Here is a 20,099-nt window from a genome sequence, read left to right as displayed (position 1 = left end):
ATATGGTTTGAGCATTACCCAGATGTAAGCCCTGAGCACAATAGATATGGCCCAGAAACTAAATAAACAAATTAATTAATTAATTAAAATTCTCTATAAAATTACTTTATATTGGTTTATATTGTATGAATATACAATCATTAATTTTTATAAGGGCTACAACAGCTGTGCTTGGAGGTCAGGGGGACCACTTGCAATAGTCAAGAAACATCAAGACTATACTCTAGCTGTGAAATATAGAGAGTAGCATGCAATTAAATATCAGGATTTGAATGTGGGACCACTCACATCCTGATTTACCACTTCCGATATCTCCTGGTCCATCATATATATATATATATATATATATATATATATATATATAGGCTCTTTTTTTTGCTTTTTGGGTCACACCCAGCGATACTCAGGGGTTACTTCTGACTCTGTGCTCAGGAATTACTTCTGACAGAGTTGGGGGGAAAATTATGGGAAGCCAAGGATTAAACCGGGGGTTGATTCACATGCAAGGCAAACACCCTATCTGCTGTGCCATTGTTCCAGTCCCCATAATGCTTATTTTTTAAAAGCTCAAGTAAGATACAACTACCCGTATATCAACATCCACAGTACTTCCTTAAATTTCAAATAAAAGCTTCTCAGATTCATGGAAACAAACCAAAAGTCTGGAGAATGTGATGAATTGGAACATCTTTCATTAATACATATATATATCCATATATATATTTATTCTTTCGTGTGAAAATAAAATAGTTCCAAAACCCCTTAAGTTCACTTTTATTCTCTATTTCTACCTCTTTATGCCTTATCTCCATCCCCATCTAAACACAACTTAATTCTTTACAACATGTCTATTCTATAACACCCCCCCCCCACCCAATACAGAGTTAGATTATTTTTTCTCTGTGCTAAAAGTGAATGCTATCATTGTGTAATATAATTGAATCATCCCAATTCCACAAGAAAAGGAGTTTTGCAACAGACAAGAGAATGATATAGGAGTCAGGGACGGGGCTTAAGTTATAGAAAACATGCTTGGCATATGCGAGTATCTGGATTTAATTGCGGGCACTGCATAGCCTCCAAGTAACACTGAGTATGGCGCCCACAACTATGTTATAAAAGTAATCTAATTTTTTTAAGTATTTATATACAAAAAGGTTGAATTACAACTCATAGTCTTATCAGTTCATTTTAAGGATGAATTGCAATTTTTTGTTTGTTTTTTGGGGGGAGCCATACCTAGCAGTATTCAGGAGTTGCTCCTGGCTCAGCATTCAGGAATCACTCCTGGAGGGCTCGGGAGACCATATGGGGTGCCAGGGATTTAACCCGGGTCAGCTTCATGCAAGGAAAGCACCCTTTTCAGTGTGCTCAGGTCCACTAAAATTTCAATCTTATCACCAAGATAGGAATTAAAAACCTTCTATTCCAGGTAATCACGTACACGCTTCCTTCCATTCAACCCACACTCATGGAATAGAACTTCCAGAACCTGGGAAAGAGCACAGAGCTCTATCCAGACTAATGTTTCTCAACCCTTTCTTACTGTGGACCCTTTTAAACCTTGTTTCCTATGCCCCCCTTTCCACCTCGCATATCCTACCATTTGACTCCCCAGCCTTATGGGAGACCCAGCACATGATTTTCACCTGGAATATCTTGGCTCATAAGAGAGGGTCCTTTGGCCCCAGTTGAGTAATGCTCACCTATAATAGCACTCAGGATTGCATCCAGCCAGTCTTATCTCCCTCCCCTCTGTTTCTCCTCCTGTGAGGGCTGCCTCACGATCTTCGGTTCTTCCAGAAAATTCCAAATGCCTTTTAACCACAGTGTCTTTACTTAGAACTTCATGCAAATGTTTCATGAAATGAAAAATCACAAAACTCTTATGTTAAAGATGGCATTTCCTGTTTGGCTACCTTGTCTTTTGAAATACACACCCGGTCTCAAAGGGGTTAACAAGAGTAATACAGTATTCAAAGTTGTCCTGAGTTTCAATATCTACAGTCACATCTGCCTGGCCTCAGTTGCATTTTGTTGGTCCATTCTAGTACACTAAAAATTGTGATTCTTAATATTAGCACTCATTTATCTTAGTACACAACTGTCCACACACACTCAACTTCACTAGTTTGTTCTTTGCCTGCTCTTTCCCTAAGGATGTAAGCAATCCTTTTTGGAAGCCAGTTTAGCTTTTAATCTATGGAATCAGCCTGACCCCGCTATCACCCTTTGGCCCCATGGGTGTTAGACTAAGATGCTCAGGAATCGTCAGCTGAGAGATTGACTTGTGCACAGCCAGATAGGCTGATCCTACTTTAGGCTTCTCACGATGCTTCTGAATCTTTTTGCTGTCCTCATAGTGTCAGGCTAGCTTCAGGGTTGGGATGCAGTCTCCCCATGTTGCTTCTGCAGATTCCCACCCTGATCTTCAGAGCATCCTGAACAATCTACATCTGTACTCTTGGCCTACCCCAATCTCGGCCTTAGGACAGGAGCCTGGCATGCTTTGGCACACTGAATAGGCAGCCTGTCTATTGGGAAAGCAGGTTCAACACATAGAAAGTCTCATCTTCACAAATGAAGTCTCAGTGGCTTGGATGCTTGTCCTCTTTTTGATTCAGTCTTAGTAAGCACTGCTCTCTCTGTCACTGGCTCACGTTTTTTGTTTGTTTGTTTGGGTGGGTTTTTTGGGTTTTTTTGTTTTTTGTTTTTTTTTTTTGCTTTTTGGGTCACACCTGGCAATGCACAGAGGTTACTCCTGGCTTTGCACTCAGGAATTACTCCTAGTGATGCTCAGAGGACCATATGGGATGCTGGGAATTGAACCCAGGTCGGCCTCGTGCAAGGCAAATGCTCTCCCCGCTGTACTATTACTCCAGCCCCCACAGCTCACATTCTTAACATTATTTTTTCTATCTTGAGGATCCCATTTCCAGACAGTCGCAGTAATCACTGGATCTCTGAGTCCACAGAGTTCTTCCCTGTTCAGCATTTTGCTGGGGTTGTATACTAGATGACCTTCACTCCCATCCAAGGTCTCAGGATTTGGGTTAAAGAAGAAATCTGAGACATACAATAAAAATTTGACCAAAGGACAAAGGAGGCTTTTTTTTCCCCTTGAGGTTCTTCAAGGTGGTGCTCAGTAGAAGATAATACAGGAGTTAAGGTGCCTGGCTTGCATGCAGCTGACCCCAGTTTAATCCCCAGCACCACACATGGATCCCTGAGTACCAGAAGTAAATTTAGTGCACAGCTGGGTATAACCCCAAAACAAAAAACAAATGGCGCCCAAGAGGTCCAGGGACCCCGCCTAGTAATTCTTGATTGTGCTGAGGGGCTTCCTGAGCTGAACTCAGAAATTTCTCAGTGACTATGTGATACCAGGAATTTAATCAGGGTTGGCCACGTGCAATGCATGGTCTTAATCCTAGTACTATCTCTCTAGTCCTGGGGACTACTACTATATGTGGTCTTTTATAGAAACTATAGGATCACAGGCATTTGAACCTAGAGATAGTCAAGATCACTGGGTACAACAGATGGAAAAACTGAGGCTCAAGGAGAGTAAGTCACTTGTCTAGGTCGTCAGTTGACATAAAAATGTACCTAATTATCCTCCCGTTCCTTCTTAACCTATGACTATTGGAGATCCTTTAGGACTGTACAAATTACAAAGAAAGAATGTCCCATTTTGACAAAAATGTATAATTATTCTTTTGCTTTAAAGCAATGCTTTCCAAAATTCAGTCATCACTTAACACCTTTGTGATATTTGTTTTGCCTCTATACTACTTGTATAAATTGTTTGTGGTTTTCTTTAAATTGACTCAGTGCTATTACCTAAATGTGTTTTATTTTTAAAAGAAAATTTATGTCACCACCTTAAATGGAAAGTAGTGTTATATTATGTAATAAGAAATTATTTTTTCAAAATATTGCCTTCTAGACTGTGTTTTAGCTCCTCTTTATTAAAAATAAGATTAGTGAACATTAAAAAGAAAAAGAAAAGAAAGAACGCTAAGCTAAGATTTATGAAAATTAATAATTCTTTTCCTTGTGACTCCTGCTATTTAATGAGTTTTACCACCTAAAATTAACAGTCTGTGTTAAAATGAAAATAAGGAACTGAGTCTGGGAACAAAGCTAAATAGTCATCAGTGCCTATAAATTATGGTCTGTTCACACATTATTCCAACTTAAAGCTTCTTATCAAATAAAATGACAAGAGTTAGCTTTTTATAACATGAGTACAGCTACTTTTATTACAGTCAGTATTTTTGCCAATAACAGATTATTCTTATTTTAAAGGTTTCGCAGAAGATTTGAGGAAGTGTAAAATTATTTTCATGATTGGTGAGTAACAGCCCTCAAATTTTCAAATGCAATTGCTAATAATAACACCTTGGTAGGGGAAGAAGACTATTCATTTCTCACCCTGTTTGGAAATCTTTTCCCGTTTTTGGTAAAGAAAACATACTTGGGTCTTTCAAATTTTTTGCTTTACTAAAATAATTTTATATTGCTTTTAGGTTTCAGTATCTCTTGAGGATAAGCAAAGTGGAATTTTAAGAAATGCCAAGCTCCTGAATTTAGTTCTACAATAATAATCACAGTCATCCTGTTGGTCATTGATTGCCTTGAGCAGGCCCCAGTAACGTCTCCTTCATCCTAGCCCTGAGATTTTAAAAAGTGCCACATTCAAAGCTCTTTCAGGGTCAGGAGAATGAGACCCATCATTGTTTCTGGTATTTGGCATATTGATTACGCCATGGGGAGTTTGCCAAACTCTACTGTGTGGGCACGATACTTTTGGTAGCCCGCCAGGTTCACCAGAGTAAGACCTCCGGGAGCAGGGTTTTATAGTCTCTGGGTCTTGGCCATTGATGGGATTACACGGCATCGGGGTCAGTTGGTGGGTGTAATGCCTGGAAGGTGGGGGATCTGGGTGGAGGAGGCCCTAGTCCCCATCCGAACAGGCTTGGAGATTTACATCCCAGGTCCCACACACCTGGGTTCCTCTGCCAGTTCCTTCCTGCGTGAGGCTTCTCCAAACATATGGAGAGTGGTCTTAAGCATGGTTGAAGCTGGAACCGAAGGTTTTCAACTGCCAGGGCTCTGCTCGGGGTGGGAAGGGAAACTCAACCCACCCTCCTCCAAGGGGCCCCGGTGAGGACAGCCAGGCGCGGAGGAAGGAGACTCTGTGCTGTTCTCCTCCAGGACCAGGGTTTTATAGTCTCTGGGTCTTGGCCGTTGATGGGATTACACGCGTGAAGGGGCCGGCAGAGGAACACAGGTGTGCGGGACCCGGGGCGTAGATCTCCAAGCCTGCTCAGATGGCGAGTGGGGCCTCCTCCACCCAGATCCCCCACCTTCCAGGCCTGACACCCACCAACTGGATATCATTATTATCACAATAATAATGATAATAATAATAATAATAATAATAATATCAATACCTTGTGAAATTCCCATCCTAGGAAGCTGCTAATGTTAAAATATGACACACAGCTATGACCCTGGCTTTCCTAAACCAAAAAATGTGAATGCCACACATCAGATATGTTCCACTTACCATGACCTGCATTTCATACAGCTCATATTAAAGGCAATCTCATATGTCCTCACACAATGAAACTCATTGCTAAATTAATTGTGTGATAAGATTCATTGCAGTTAACCACCATTTCCTGAACAGCTTTTGTGTTCCCTGTCATCTCATTTAAGCATTACATAATCTCATATATAAGTGGTCTATTTCATGTATTTTACATAGAGGAGACTCAGATGGTTGAGGAACTTATCCAAGGTCACATAATAGTGAGTGCACCAATCACATTTTCAACTGTTTCTCATGGAAATAAGCAGAACCAGTTAAATGCTGTTTAAAATGTACAGAGTAGCACAAAATATTGTCAAAACTTGATAAAATTCCCTCTAATTATTTAAGTCAATAAAAGAGAAGTGAATGCACCTGCCTGTATATATGTATACTTTATATATTTTCCATGAAATACCTGTTTTTATTTAGAAATAATGAAAAGACCCATACCTTCTCGGTGAGTGTGGCAAAAATAGTTATCAGCATCTTAGAAATATAACAACATACTTAGAATCTTTTGCCCTAAAGTCAAGATGCTTTATTGGAATTTTCTGTTAATCCCTTCAACATAAGATGAGAAATCTGAATCCCAGGAAACTTAAGGAATTTTGTCAAGGGGATTTATCTAAGTGGTGGTGGAGGGGATATCAGGTTTCATGACCCAATTGTGTTAGGACACATTCAATTAGGCACCAAAACTGAACATTGGACCAAGACTTAATAATCAAACAGAATTATAGAACTTCCATCTAAAGTTAAAAGAAGTTACCAAATTGTTACCACAAACCTTTAAAGGTATTCAGAAAGAAGTGAGAAGCTGATAAAACAGCCTGGGATAAATATCTGGCACAGAAGTGATAACTTGCTTAAGACAGGGTGCTCAGGAAGTTCACCTATAAAGTAATATTTAACAGGATCTAGAGGAAGAACATGGTCTACTAAAGGGATTAATGGTCAGTTCTTGTTGAGAATGATCATTTCCAACTATTGTCATACTGGCCACTCCTCTACCTTAGCTACTTTTCACCCTCCTGGCTCCTCCACTCATTTCATACACATACACACCTGTGGTAATTTCCAACCATTGACCAGTCCTCCTGGCCCCTATTTTCCCTGGCCTTGGGTATTAGTCTCATTCTAAATTTTTTTTAAATCTCACAAGTGAATGCAGCCATTCTATATCTGTCCCCCTCTCCTGAGGGTTGAAAGTAGGTAAAGAGATATACATGGTAACCTTTCAGTATCTGTATTGCAAACCATAATATCCAAACTGAGGGGGCGAGAGGGGGGAGAGAGAAAGAGAGAGAGAGAGAGAGAGAATGAGAAGAAGAAGTCACTGCCACAGAGAAGTTGGGGGAGGAGGAGTGGCAGGAAAACTGGGAACTAGAGACATTTGTGCTGAGAAATTACACTGGTGAAGGGATGGATGTGGAATATTGTATAACTGAAACCCAAAGATCAACAACTTTGTAATGTTGTACCTCACAGTTATTCAATTAAATAAATAGCTAAATAAATCAATAATCCCCCCAAAAAATAAAGGGATTAATGAGGTATGGAAGAATTTTAAGCAAAAGAACAGCATGTCTTAAGCAGTAGGTTTTTTGTGGTGGTGGAGAGTTGGGCCACAACCACTGGTGCTCAGAGTTTACTTCTGGCTCTGCACTCAGTGGTCACTCCTGATGGGATTTAGGGGACCATATGGGTTTCTGGGAATTAAACCTAGGTCAGCTGCATGCAAAGCAAGCTCCTTTTCCAATGTGCTATTGCTCCAGTGCAAGTACTAGAATTTCTAAGTCTGTTTATGACACAATTGCCTCTAGTTGACCTTAACCTAGGAAAATAGATTGACTAATGTTATACTTATTTTACTTTTAGGGGGCCACAGAGACAGTTTAAGGGATAAGGCACTTGTCTCGCACAAAGCTGACCACGGTTTGATCTTGGCACCCCGTATGGTTCCCCAAACACTACCAGAGTGACCACAGAGCACAGAACCAGATATAAGCCCTGCGCACCCTTCCCCAAAGTGCACATGTGCATACACACACACACACACACACACACACACACACACACACACACACTTTGTTCTTTATAAGGTAAAAAAAAGGTAAAGGCCCTCCCGTTGATCGTCGATTTGCTCGAGCGGGCCCAGTAACGTCTCTGTTGGAGACTTTGTTGTTACTGTGTTTGGCATATCGAATACGTCACGGGAAGCTTGCCAGGCTCTGCCGTGCGGGCGAGATACTCTCGGTAGCTTGCCAGGCTCTCCGAGAGGGGCGGAGGAATCGAACTCGGGTCGGCCATGTTGGCCGCTTGTAAGGCGAACGCCCTACCCGCTGTGCTATTGCGCAAAAAGTAAAAATATATTAGTTCTTCCCTTTATGAAGAAAACTCATTAACATAATTTCCAAGAAAATTTCCCTTTGCACTGTAGCACTGTAGCACTCTCCTCCCATTGTTCATTGATTTGCTTGAGCGGACCCAGTAATGTCTCCATTGTGAGACTGGTTACTGTGTTTGGCATATTGAATATGTCATGGGTAGCTTGCCAGTCTTTGCCATGCGGGTGAGATACTCACAGTAGCTTGCCGGGCTCTCCAAGAGGGGCAGAAGAATCAAACTCGGGTTGGCCTGGTTGGCTGCATGCAAGGCAAACGCCCTACCCGCTGTGCTATCGCTCCAGCTCATAAATCTATTTTTATGTTAAAATTTATTTTTCTTGTCACAAAGTTTATACACAGTAAATTATTCTTCCTATCTAGCTCTTACTTTAGGGGTCAAAAGTAGGAAGAGGAAATTCTGTTTAAACATGAAATTCTGTTCAAACATAAAAGCTAAAGAATGAGCTTATATTATCATATATAAATCTGCATTTTTAATAATAAAATTTTTTACAAATCAGAAGTAGGTTTTATGGTGGTTGTTATTAGCTCTGTCAATAATAATATTTCAGATTTACTATTGTTTAGCACTCATAACTGAATTCTGAGGATTTTCAAATATTGCTTCTGTCTGCATAAATAAAGACATCAGCTCATCTTCTTCTAAGCCTTGTGCTCTTCAGAATGTCAAATAACACAATATAAAATCTCTGGCTTCAGAAAAAGCTTCAGGATTTTAGCCGCTTTCTGAGAACTGCTTCTCTGAGCTAAGGATTTTCCTTAGGGCCAACCAAATTTTCTTGATTTCAACTTAGACTATAAAGAAGAGTCCGACTAACTATGTTTTCCGCTATGTAAAGTACAAAACCAGTGGGATGAGAGAAAATTATTCTTCTTCTGTGATATTTACTGGACCCTCTATAAAAAGTAAGTCCTTTGGTACTGAAGCAATAGTACAGCAAGTAGAATATTTTCTTTATACACAACCAACCAGGATTTGATCCCCAGCATCCCATGTGATCCCCTGAGCATCACGAGGAGTGATTCCTGAGTGCAGAGCGAGAGATACTACAGAGCATCACCAGGTGTAACCCCTTCCCAAAACAGAAAATAAACAAAAACTAAGTCCTTAGTTCTAAATATTGCCTTGAATGAGGCAATTTCAGATCAATATGAAATTTGTTCAAATATTCTGAATGTATAGATATATCTGTAACTGTCCTGATGAGTCAGTTGATTTCAGTGAAACAAATGTGATTATGTCTACCTAGGAAAATGATTATATCAGTTTTCAAATTGTCTTGACATCTACTAAGACAAGTAGTACTGTAGCACTGTCCTCCGTTTGTGCCTCGATTTGCTCAAGCAGGCACCAGTAATGTCTCACAACAAATTGTGAGACTTGTTGTTACTGTTTTTGGCATATCAAATATGTCATGGGTTGCTTGCCAGGCTTTGCCATGTGGGCAAGATACTTCTCAGTAGCTTGCCGGGTTCTCCAAGAGGGGCGGAGGAATTAAACCTAGATCAGCCATGGGCAAGGCAAATGCCCTACCCGTTGCTCCAGCCCACAAAGACAAGTAGGGTTACAATATTAATCAAAGCTAGATTCATACCCTCTTTGTTAGTCCGAAGATAAAATTGATATTCTTAAGGCATTTTTCCTCTGCTGTACAGTATCATTAAGCAATATTTTGTTTTGTTTTATTTTGGGGAAGAAGGTTGTTGTTTTTATTGTCTATCCACAGACATGTGCCAGTCCACAGAAATTTCTGCTGTTCCATAATAAGTATATTGCTTCTTAATACAGTAGCTCTACAAAAGGTAATGCCCTGCCACATAGGAAGGGTGGCATGGGGAGGATGGGGTGGGGGGATGGGAGGGCTACTGGGATCATTGGTGGTGAAGAATGGGCACTGGTAGTGGGATGGGTACTCGATCATTGTATAACTGAAACCCAAGCACGAAAGTTTGTAAGTCTACAACTGTACCTCATGGTGTTTCACTAATTAAAAAAAAAAAAACAGTAGCTCTAGGGGCTGGAGTGATAGCATAGTGGGTAGGGTGTTTGCCTTGCACACTGTCGACCCGGGTTCAATTCCCAGCATCCCATATGGTCCCCTGAGCACCTCCAGGAGTAATTCCTGAGCGCAAAGCCAGGAGTACCCTGTCCATCGCCAGGTGTAACCCAAAAAGAAAAAATAAATAAATAAAAACACAGTAGCTCTAAACCAGTGATCCAAACAAAAGAAATGGCAAAAAAAAAAAAAAAAAAAAAAAACTGGGTACACTCTTTGCATGTGAGAGTCCCTGGTTCTATGCTTGGCAGCGCATCCTCATCATCTCCCACCCCCTTCACCAACAGGAGTGATCCCTGAGCTGTGTGTGGCCCAAGACCACTCATCCCCCAAAAAATGTTTTTTAAAAAAATAATAATAAATTGGGGCTGAAGCGATAGCACAGCGGGTAGGGCATTTGCATTACATGTGGCCAACCCGAGTTTGATTCCCAGCATCCCACATGGTCCCCCAGGCATTGCCAGGGGTGATTCCTGAGTGCATGAGCCAGGAGTAACCCCTGTGCATCACCGGGTGTGACCCAAAAACAAAAAAAAATAAAATAAAATAAAATAAATAATTAAAAAAATAAAACCTCACTATCCTAAAATATCCACAGAAATATATATACTGGGACCTGAGATAGCTCATTTGGGCTGAGCACATGCTTTATATGCAGAAAACCTGTGTTCCATCTCTGATACTTCGTGGATCCCAGACATCACTGGGAACAACCTTCACCACATACACACACAAGCAGCAAGCTAGGAGTAGCCCCTGAACATCACCCAGGTGTATCCCCAAAACAAAACAAAACAAAAAGACTATAGTTAGACTGGCCTTTTAAGCTCTCTCCCTCTTGGCTTCAGTGTCTTTCCCATTTCCCACTATGCCCCAGATGCATCTTCAGCTTCAGCCACATCTGCATCATCACTCTCTCTTAACTGTTCTCTCTTTTGCCATTACTTTACCTTGAAATGTCCTCTCTGAATCATGCCCCAATGTCAAGACTTGTTCCCTGTGAGTCTAATCATGCCCCAAGGTCAAGATCTGTTCCCTATGAGTCCCCGCTAATCAACAACATTTCTCCTCTCTGATCCTCCTTCTCTGGGTCTGCATCAGTCACTGTAGCTGGACAACAAATACTTGCTGGAATAATGAATTCTTTAGAAAGCAGTGTGGTCAGTTTCCATAACAACCACAATAGCAATTGGGACTTCTAGACTGGAACTGACAGGCAGGTTGCTGCTCTGGTGATGATTCTGGCAGGATGGCTTTCAGGTTAATTATGAGACTAATCAGATGCGCCTTTCCCCATGGAGCTGCTACCCTCTCACTGAGAATAAGCAATGTCCAACCCCCTTTTCCCATGCTGGTGCTATTGATTGCTCATAATTTCTTTGCTTACTTACAGAGTAATATTATCAGTGGTCTAGACACTGCCTCCCATCTGAGTGGGAAAGAAATCTTCAGAGAAGTTAGCTCCATTGCCTGGAGTGCGTGCTTTGCATGTAGGAGGCCTGAGTTTAATCCTTAGGATTGCATGATCCCCCAAGCACACCCAGGAGTCACCCCCGAGTGCTGAGCCTGGAATAGACCCCACACAAAACAAAATTAACAATTCCAGGGTATGGACCAAAGGGAAATGGGGAAAAGATAGACCCTATTGACTCCTTGACTCGTGTAAATATTACTTCTTGGTTTATGAAGAAAGAAGCTCAGTAGTTGTTTCTAGAGCAGTATTTTCACAAGGATAAATAAGGGAGTTTCTAGGAGAGATAACAGTGATCAAGAGCAAGATGGGAGTGGGGCTATTGTAGAAGTGGTAGAGCATATGTGTTGCTTTATGTGGTTCCATGGAACCAGATCTGCAACATGCAAGGCAAACGCCTTAACCCCTGCATTATCTCTCTAGCCTTTTCTTTCCTTTTAATCCCTTGATTGTTAAGTTCCATTATTCAATCTGTTTGGGCTTCCTTTTTCTTTTTCTGCTTCTAAGAGCCTGTTCATTAATACTGGCATAATGATGATAACATTATCCATGGCCAGAAACTTTGGGGTGCCGTGGACATAGAAGGTCTGAGTACTCTGGCATTGATTTTGACAAACTGCTTTTAAGCAGGAGAATTTTAGGCAGGCAGACGAAGTTTTGCATCATTATGTGTATTTTCAAACTAAATATCAAGTTCTGTTTGGATCCTGAGGGAAAACTGAAGAACTAAGGAGGTTTTTGGTTTTTGGTTTTTTTGGGTTTTTTTTTTTCTTTTTGCTTAAAATTCAGTATTTCTGTGTTTGTAATTATGTAGCTATGTTATGCTGTCATTTTATTATTGCTGTTATTAAAAAACTATGAATTAATTTAGAGATTAGAGATTATCTATTCAGTGTCATATTGAAGATTTTGATTATATTGACTCATTTAATTCAATTAAAAGTGAGAAACAAATATGACTGTCTTAACTTGATTTACCTATAATAGAAGTCAGTATTTATTGAGCACTTAACACAGGATGCATTGCATGCAATACTTTATCATTGAAAAGGCATATTTCTGACTTTTCAATTAAGGTGCTATAGAATTAAACAATTTGCTTGTAAGTGATGGATCTGAAGTTTGGAAGCTTGGATTTTTTATTCTTCACAAGAAATACTACTTGTTTTTTCTTGAATTGACAAGCTTGAATTTTTTTCAAGAAATATTGCCAAATACATAAGAAAAACCATCATTTTTCATAGTCTTTCAGAAGGTATAAAAATGGTATTTAACTGGAAAAAAACTGTTAGCAGTCCAAACAATCACATGATCCTTTTCCTCAAGAAAACCATTATATTCAGGTGTACCAAAGTACCATATGTGCTCTCCACACAAAATATTACTGTGAAATTTTCTTCAAGGTCTAAGTTAAATAAAAATCAACATTTTATTGCTTCATCAAAGACTGTGTAAGTAACACTGGCAGATTATTTTTTCTTCTTAGTTCTTGGTGGTGGTAATGCATGACTAGTGGAACTGAGTGTTACTGCCTTGATTTGCAATTTTACAATCTTTTTTTTCTGTGCTGTTGGTGAAAATCAAATAACCTTTTAGTGTCATCAAAAATACAGGCGGTCTCCAACTCCCTGGGGTTGAGAGCAGGGGGTGTTGAGCAGACATGATGATTCTCAAACAATGTCTGAGAAATATTGCGGGGGGGGGGGGCGGGGGAGGAATTCCCTTGTAGCTTGTTTTCACCTGTCCTTTCAAAAGCTTATAACTTTCAAGAAAAAACAAATGTGGGAGAGCTCAAGATAAGGGGGTGTTATCTATGGGAAATCCCCATTTCTGTGGACTTCTGTGGGCCTGGAAAAGTTCTGAATGTTCCTGTTTCCAGTAGTACAAGGAATGCCTGTAAGGAAATTCTGGGCTTGACAGAGTGGGGCTGTAAGGAGCACTAGCAGGGGGCTGGAGCAATAGTACCGTGGGTAGAGTGTTTGTACCTTGCACAAGGCCAACCCAGGTTCGATTCCCAGCATTCCATATTGTCCCCCTGAGCACCTCCGGGAGTAATTCCTGAGTGCAAAGCCAGGAGTAACTCCTGTACATTGCCGGGTGTGATCCAAAAAGAAAAAAAAAAGGAGTACTAGTGGGAGAGTCCAAAGCTAGGTCAGGATGGAAGGTGGAGAGGGAAGTAGGGTGAATGGGGAGACTCTCCTTGACATGACCCTGAACATTGAGTTTGTCTTGGTCCATTTGGGCTGCTGTAACAATTTTGCTGTATCAGACTGGGTGTATTATAGACATCAGAAATTCATTTCTCAGTTTTGAAGACCAGAGGTTCCAAACTCAGAATGCCCTCAGATCCAATGTCTGGTCCTTGTTCGTACTATGCATTGAACTGGAGGGACATTGTACAAAACACGTAATGATATTATTCTCCTTCTTCTTCAATCAACATGTTAGTGACTTTTACTTTGAATTTGAAAAGGACATATTTAGTCTATCAAAGTTAACAGAAATCACTGGATTAAACTAAAAAAAAAAATACTCAGACTTAATATACTTAAAGCTCTACTTTAGAGCAATAACAGGCAGTTTGCCAGCTAGGCCAAGTTGACACAGAAATAATCAATTTCCACCTGAATTCTAAGCCTGTAGCCTGCCGTAGCTGTGAAATATTCTCTGGACAGACACATGATTATCTTGGTTCTTTCCACCCTGAAGGCACGCAACCCCCTTTGGTGCTCTCTCAGAACAACCCCTATATTTTCAAGTTTCAGGTAACTCCGAATGGGAGAGAAAAACAAGTCTGACCTGGGATCACTTTTCCATAGAGCCCCATTTACAAATTAGCAGAATGTCTCTTTAATGTTCTGCAAGCAGTAGGTACTGACAGTGAACCTGCTTAATTACATAAACCCTTTTCTCAGCAAATCGTGCTCCTCAATATTGAACTAGAACAAAACACTCTTGATTTAATCAGACCAAATTAATAAATCTTTATCAAGGGCTTATTATGCTTAAAATTCTATGTGAATTTCAGAAAGATATAAAACAGTTCTTGGTACTCTGCATAACTTGGCAGAAGAGGGGGCAGGGTGATTCTGGGTTTCTAAATTATTTCCTCACAGAAAAGTTTCTAACTTAAATATTTAAAAGTCATCCAGAAGGTCAAAGTACTGCTAAAAGGCAAAGAAAATGAATGGGGTTTATCAGGTAAAGCAAATGGAGATCTAATAGTCTCCTACTCATTGTCTCCTACCCTTCTGTTGAGACCGTTTTGAATATACCATTAATTCACTCATTGAGTAATCTGATGATGTTTAGTCAAGGCTATATCTCCAGTCCTCATTCACAAAAGCCTCTTTGCTTTTTTCAAGACTTAAAACGCTTAAAGCACCCACAAAGTGGATGTTGATGAACACTAAAAGTTCTAGCATGACCCAGCATTTGGTTTTCAATTAAAGAAGAAAAGTAAAACCTTGTATCTCTGTACCCTTGGACCAATCCTTTAACCTCTCTGAATTTCTTTTAAAACAGAAAAATAGCATTAGCACAGCGGGTAGGGCGTTCGCCTTACAAGCGGCCAACATGGCCGACCGGAGTTCGATTCCTCCGCCCCTCTCGGAGAGCCCGGCAAGCTACCGAGAGTATTTGATATGCCAGACACAGTAACAACAAAGTCTCCAATGGAGACGTTACTGGGCCCGCTCGAGCAAATCGACGATCAACGGGAGGGCCTTATTCTCTGTCCATTCCAAATCTGAGCAGCCAGTGAGTTGACATATTTCTCACTGTCCCCATGATTGGAAACACAGGCAATAGAAATATGGTCCTGAAAATTGAAGTATGAAGGCAGTTAAATAATTTAATGTCCTCTTCCTCCACAACTAAAATATTTAGTTACATAGTAATATTAAAGCTAAAATGTGATAATTTACTACTGTTCATATACAATGCTATATTTGTACATACTACTTTGTTATCCATACACAAATCACCTCAACAGAATTAATTATATTCAGCCATATTTTACAAATGACGAGTTTAAGACAAAGAATAGTTATATTCCCAGGGTTACATAACTAACAAGTGACAAGAGTTGGGACTGATAAACCAAGTTTCTCAAACTTCAAAGTCCATGCTTTAAAAATAACTACAATCACATGGTAAGGAGGCCAAAATGTTCATGAGGTTGTGTTTAAAGGAAGAGATGACCTGAATATTTGAATAAGGTCTCAAGTTTCTGTTTTAGTGTATATCTAACTACTGGTGTCTGAAAACAAAACCTGATATAGTAGGACATGACTGAAGTTTTACATAAGACTTCAGATGAATACCAATGAAGCATATTTGTGTGTTCCAGACATGTTTCTCCCAATTACATAAAATTTCATATTAAATTAAGAACATGAAACCAGTAGTATTGTTTTTTATTTTTAATTTTTATTAGTGAAACAACATGAGGTACAGTTGTAGACTTACAAATTTTTGTGCTTGGGTTTCAGTTATACAATGATCAAGTACCCATCCCTCCACCATTGCCCATTCTCCACCACCACTAATCCCAATATCCCTCCCACTCCCCATCCCCCATCCCACCCTGCCTCTGTGGCAGGGCACTCCCTTTTGTTCTCTCTCTCCTTTCGGGTGCTGTGGTTTACAAAAGAGGCATTGAGTGGTGATCATGTTTGGTCTATAGTCGACTTTCAGCATACGTCACCCATCCTGGACGGATCTTCCCAATACCCTTTATTTGGTGCTCCCTCTCTATCTGAGCTGTCTTTAACCGTAGAGTGTGTGGCTGGCCTTCAAGGCATGGAGTAAACTTCCTGGTATTTATCTCAGCTATTCTTGGGAGTTAGTCTCCTATTTTATTACTTTATGTTCCCCAGATGAATGCAATCTTTCTATGTCTGCCCCTCTCTTTCTGACTCATCTCACTTAGCATGATACTTTTCATGTAGTATCAATTGTATGTAAATTTCATGACTTCATCCTTTCTAATAGCTAAATAGTACTCCATTGTGTAGATGTACCAAAGTTTCTTTAACCAGTCATCTGTACTCAGGTGAAAAACTCAGGTTTTTTCCAGATTCTAGCTATTGTAAACATTCCTACAATGAATAAACAAGTGCAGATGTCACTTCGAATATACTTTTTTGCCTCTCCGGGGTACATTCCCAGAAATGGTATTGGTGGCTCAAATTGGAGCTCAGTTTCTAGTTTTTTGAGAATCGTCCATACTGTTTTCCAGTTGGCATTCCCACCAGCAGTGAAGGTGGGTCTCTTTCTCACCACATCCGTGCCAACACTAGTTGCTTTTGTTCTTTTGGATGTGGACCAGTCTCTGTGGTGTGAAATGATATCTCATTGTTGTTTTGATCTGTATCTCCCTGATGATTAATGATATAGAGCATTTTCTCATGTTCCTTTTAGCCATTTGAATTTCTTCTTTGAGAAAGTTTCTGTTCATTTCATCGCCCCATTTTTTGATGGGGTTGGATGTTTTCTTCTTGTGGAGTTCAACCAATACTTTATATATCCTTGATATCAACCCCTTGTCGTATGTGTGAATATCAGTGAATATCCTTTCACATTCTGTAGACTGTCTTTGTATTTTGGTGACTGTTTTTTATTGAGGTGCAGAAGCTTCTTAGTTTAAGATAGTCCCATTTGTCTATGTCTGTTTTCACTTGCTTAACCAGTGGCATGACATCTTTGAAAATACCATTAGCTTCAATATCATGGAGGGTTTTGCCAACTTTGTCTTCAATGTACCTTATGGATTTCGGTCTGATATTGAGGTCTCTAATCCATTTTGATCTTACTTTTGTACAAGGTGTTAGGCAGAGATCTGAGCCCACTTTAGATCTGAGCCCACTTTTTGGCATGTAGTTGTCCAGTTTTGCCAGCACAATTTGTTAAAGAGGCTTTCCTTGCTCTACCTCACTTTTCTTGCCCCCTTATCGAAGATTAGATGATCATATGCTTGGGAGGAGTGATAGCACAGCTGTAGGGCATTTGCCTTACACGCAACCAACATGGCCGACTCAAGTTCGATTCCTCCGCCCCTCTCGGAGAGCCTGCCAAGCTACTGAGAGTATCTCACCCACACAGCAGAGCCTGGCAAGCTACCCATGACATACTCAGTATGCCAAACACAGTAACAAGTTTCATGATGGAGACGTTACTGGGCCCGCTCGAGCAAATCAACGAACAACGGGAGGACCGTGACCGTGACCATGCTTGGGGGGAGATGTCAGTATATTCAACCCTGTTCCATTGGTCTGCAGCTCTGCCTTTGTTCCAGAACCATACTGTTTTAATTATGACTGCTTTATAGTAGAGTTTGAAGTTAGGGAGGTTGATTCCTCCCATTTTCTTTTTCCCAAGAATTGCTTTAGCTATTCGTGGAGGCTTATTGCTCCATATAAATTTCAGGAGTGTTGGCTCCATTTCTTTGGAGAATGTCATGGGTATCATAATAGGGATCGCATTGAATTTGTACAATGCTTTAGGAATTATTGCCATTTTGACAATGTTAATTCTCCCGATCCATGAACAGGGGATATTTTTCCATTTCCTCATGTCCTCTTTTATTTCCTGAAGTAGCATCTCATAGTTTTCTTTGTACAGGTCCCTTCCCTAGTTAAGCTAATTCTTAGGTAGTTGATTTTTCTGGGACACAATTATAAACGGGATTGTTTTCTTCATGTCACTTTCTTCTCTCTCACTATTTGCATATAGGAAAGGCATGGACTTTTGGGTATTGATTTTATAGCCTGCAACTTTACTATACAAGTCTATTGTTTCTAGGAGTTCCTTGGTAGAGGTTTTAAGGTTCTCTAAATATAGTATCATATCATCTGTGAATAGTGAGAGCTCGATTTCTTCCTTTCCTACCTGGATGCCCTTAATATCTTTTTCTTGCCTAATCGCTATTTCAAGTACCTCCAGTACTATGTTGAACAGTAGTGGAGAGAGTGGGATCTTTGTCTCGTCCCTGATCTTAGGGGGAAGGCTCTCAGTTTTTCCCCACTGAGGATGATGCTTGCTGTAGGCTTGTGGTAGATTGCTTTAACTATATTGAGGAAAGTCCCCTCTACCCCCATTTTGGCGAGGGTTTTCATCATAAACAGGTGCTGGATCTTTTCAAATGCTTTCTCTGAATCTATTGATATGATCATATGGTTTTATCGTTTTTTGTTGTTGATATGATGGATTATGTTCATTGATTTCCGAATGTTAAACCATTCTTGCATCCCTGCAATGAATCCCACTTGGTCTTGGGGTATGATCTTTTTGATGAGTTGTTGAATTCTATTTACTAGTATTTTGTTGAGAATCTTCGCATCCATGTTCATCAGGGATATTGGCCTGTAGTTTTCTTTTCTTGTGGTGTCTTTGTTTCCTTTTGGTATTAGAGAGATATGGGCTTCATAGAAACTGTTTGGGAGAGTTTCTGTTTTTTCAATTTCCTGGAAAAACTTGAGAAGAACTGGCAATAGGTCCTCTTTAAATGTTTGGAAAAATTCGCTAGTGAATCCATCTGGACCTGGGCTTTTTGGGACGTTTTTGGGACGACTTTTGATTATAGTTTCAATTTCCTTGATGTTAATAGGTCTATTTAGGTGCTCTATATCTTCTTGATCCAGCTTTGGGAGATTATAGGAATCCAGGAATTTATCCATTTCTTCTAGGTTCTCCTCTTTCATGGCATACAGACTTTCAAAGTAATCTCTCATGATCTTTTGAATTTCTTTGGTTTCTGTTGTGATATCCCCATTCTTATTTCTGATTTGGTTTATTAGGGTTCTCTCTCTGTGTTTTTTTTTTGTGAGTGTTGCTAGTGGTTTATCTATCTTATTTATTTTCTCAAAGAACCAGCTGTTGGTTTCATTGATCTTTCGGGTTGTTTCGTTGGTTTCTGTGTCGTTGATTTCTGCTCTAATTTTTATTATCTCTTCCCTTCTGCCTGATTTGGGCTCCTTCTGTTGATCCTTTTCTAAGATCTTGAGCTGTGAAGTCAAGTTGTTTATGTGCATCCTTTCTTCTGTCCTGAGATATGCTTGCAGAGCTATAAATTTTCCCCTTAAAATGGTTTTCACTGTATCCCATAAGTTCTGGTAGCTCATGTTTTCATTTTCATTTGTTTCCAGGTACCTTTTGATTTCGTCCTTGACTTCCTTCCTGACCCACTCGTTGTTCAGCATTGATGAATTAATTTCCAGGTGTTTGATTTGGTTCTCCGTGTCTGTGTGTGATTCACTTCTATTCTCAGTGCATCATGGTCTGAAAAGAATGTTGATACTATTTCTATCTTCCTGATTCTATTGAGGTATGTTTTGTGTTCTAGCACATGCTATATTTTGGAAAATAGTTCCATGCGCATTGGAGAAGAATGTGTATTCTTTCTTTTGGGTGTGTAAAGCCCTGTATAGGTCTATAAGCCCTTTCTCTTCTATTTCTTCTTTCAAAGCCAATGTTTCCTTGCTGAGTTTTGTTCTTGTTGATCTATCCAGTGGTGATAAGGCGATGTTGAAGTCTCCAGCTACTATTGTGTTGCTAGCAAT

The 20,099-nt window shown here is 40.0% G+C and overlaps 1 protein-coding gene across 2 annotated transcripts in view; it reads left to right on the top strand.

The window, feature by feature from the left end:
• The window catches only part of AK5 (adenylate kinase 5), a 286,756-nt gene that overhangs the window by 205,109 nt on the left and 61,548 nt on the right, over positions 1-20,099 (top strand). For both annotated transcript variants that reach the window (XM_056123767.1, XM_056123766.1), the window contains exon 10: positions 4,312-4,356. In XM_056123767.1, coding sequence (XP_055979742.1) covers positions 4,312-4,356 — 45 coding nt within the window. The remainder of the gene's footprint in view (positions 1-4,311; positions 4,357-20,099) is intronic.

This window comes from Sorex fumeus, unplaced genomic scaffold, assembly GCF_029834395.1.
Source record: "Sorex fumeus unplaced genomic scaffold, SorFum_2.1 ptg000047l, whole genome shotgun sequence".
Classification (NCBI taxonomy): domain Eukaryota; kingdom Metazoa; phylum Chordata; class Mammalia; order Eulipotyphla; family Soricidae; genus Sorex; species Sorex fumeus.
Note: the sequence above shows the minus strand (reverse complement) of the source record. Positions and strands in the feature narration are given on the sequence as shown.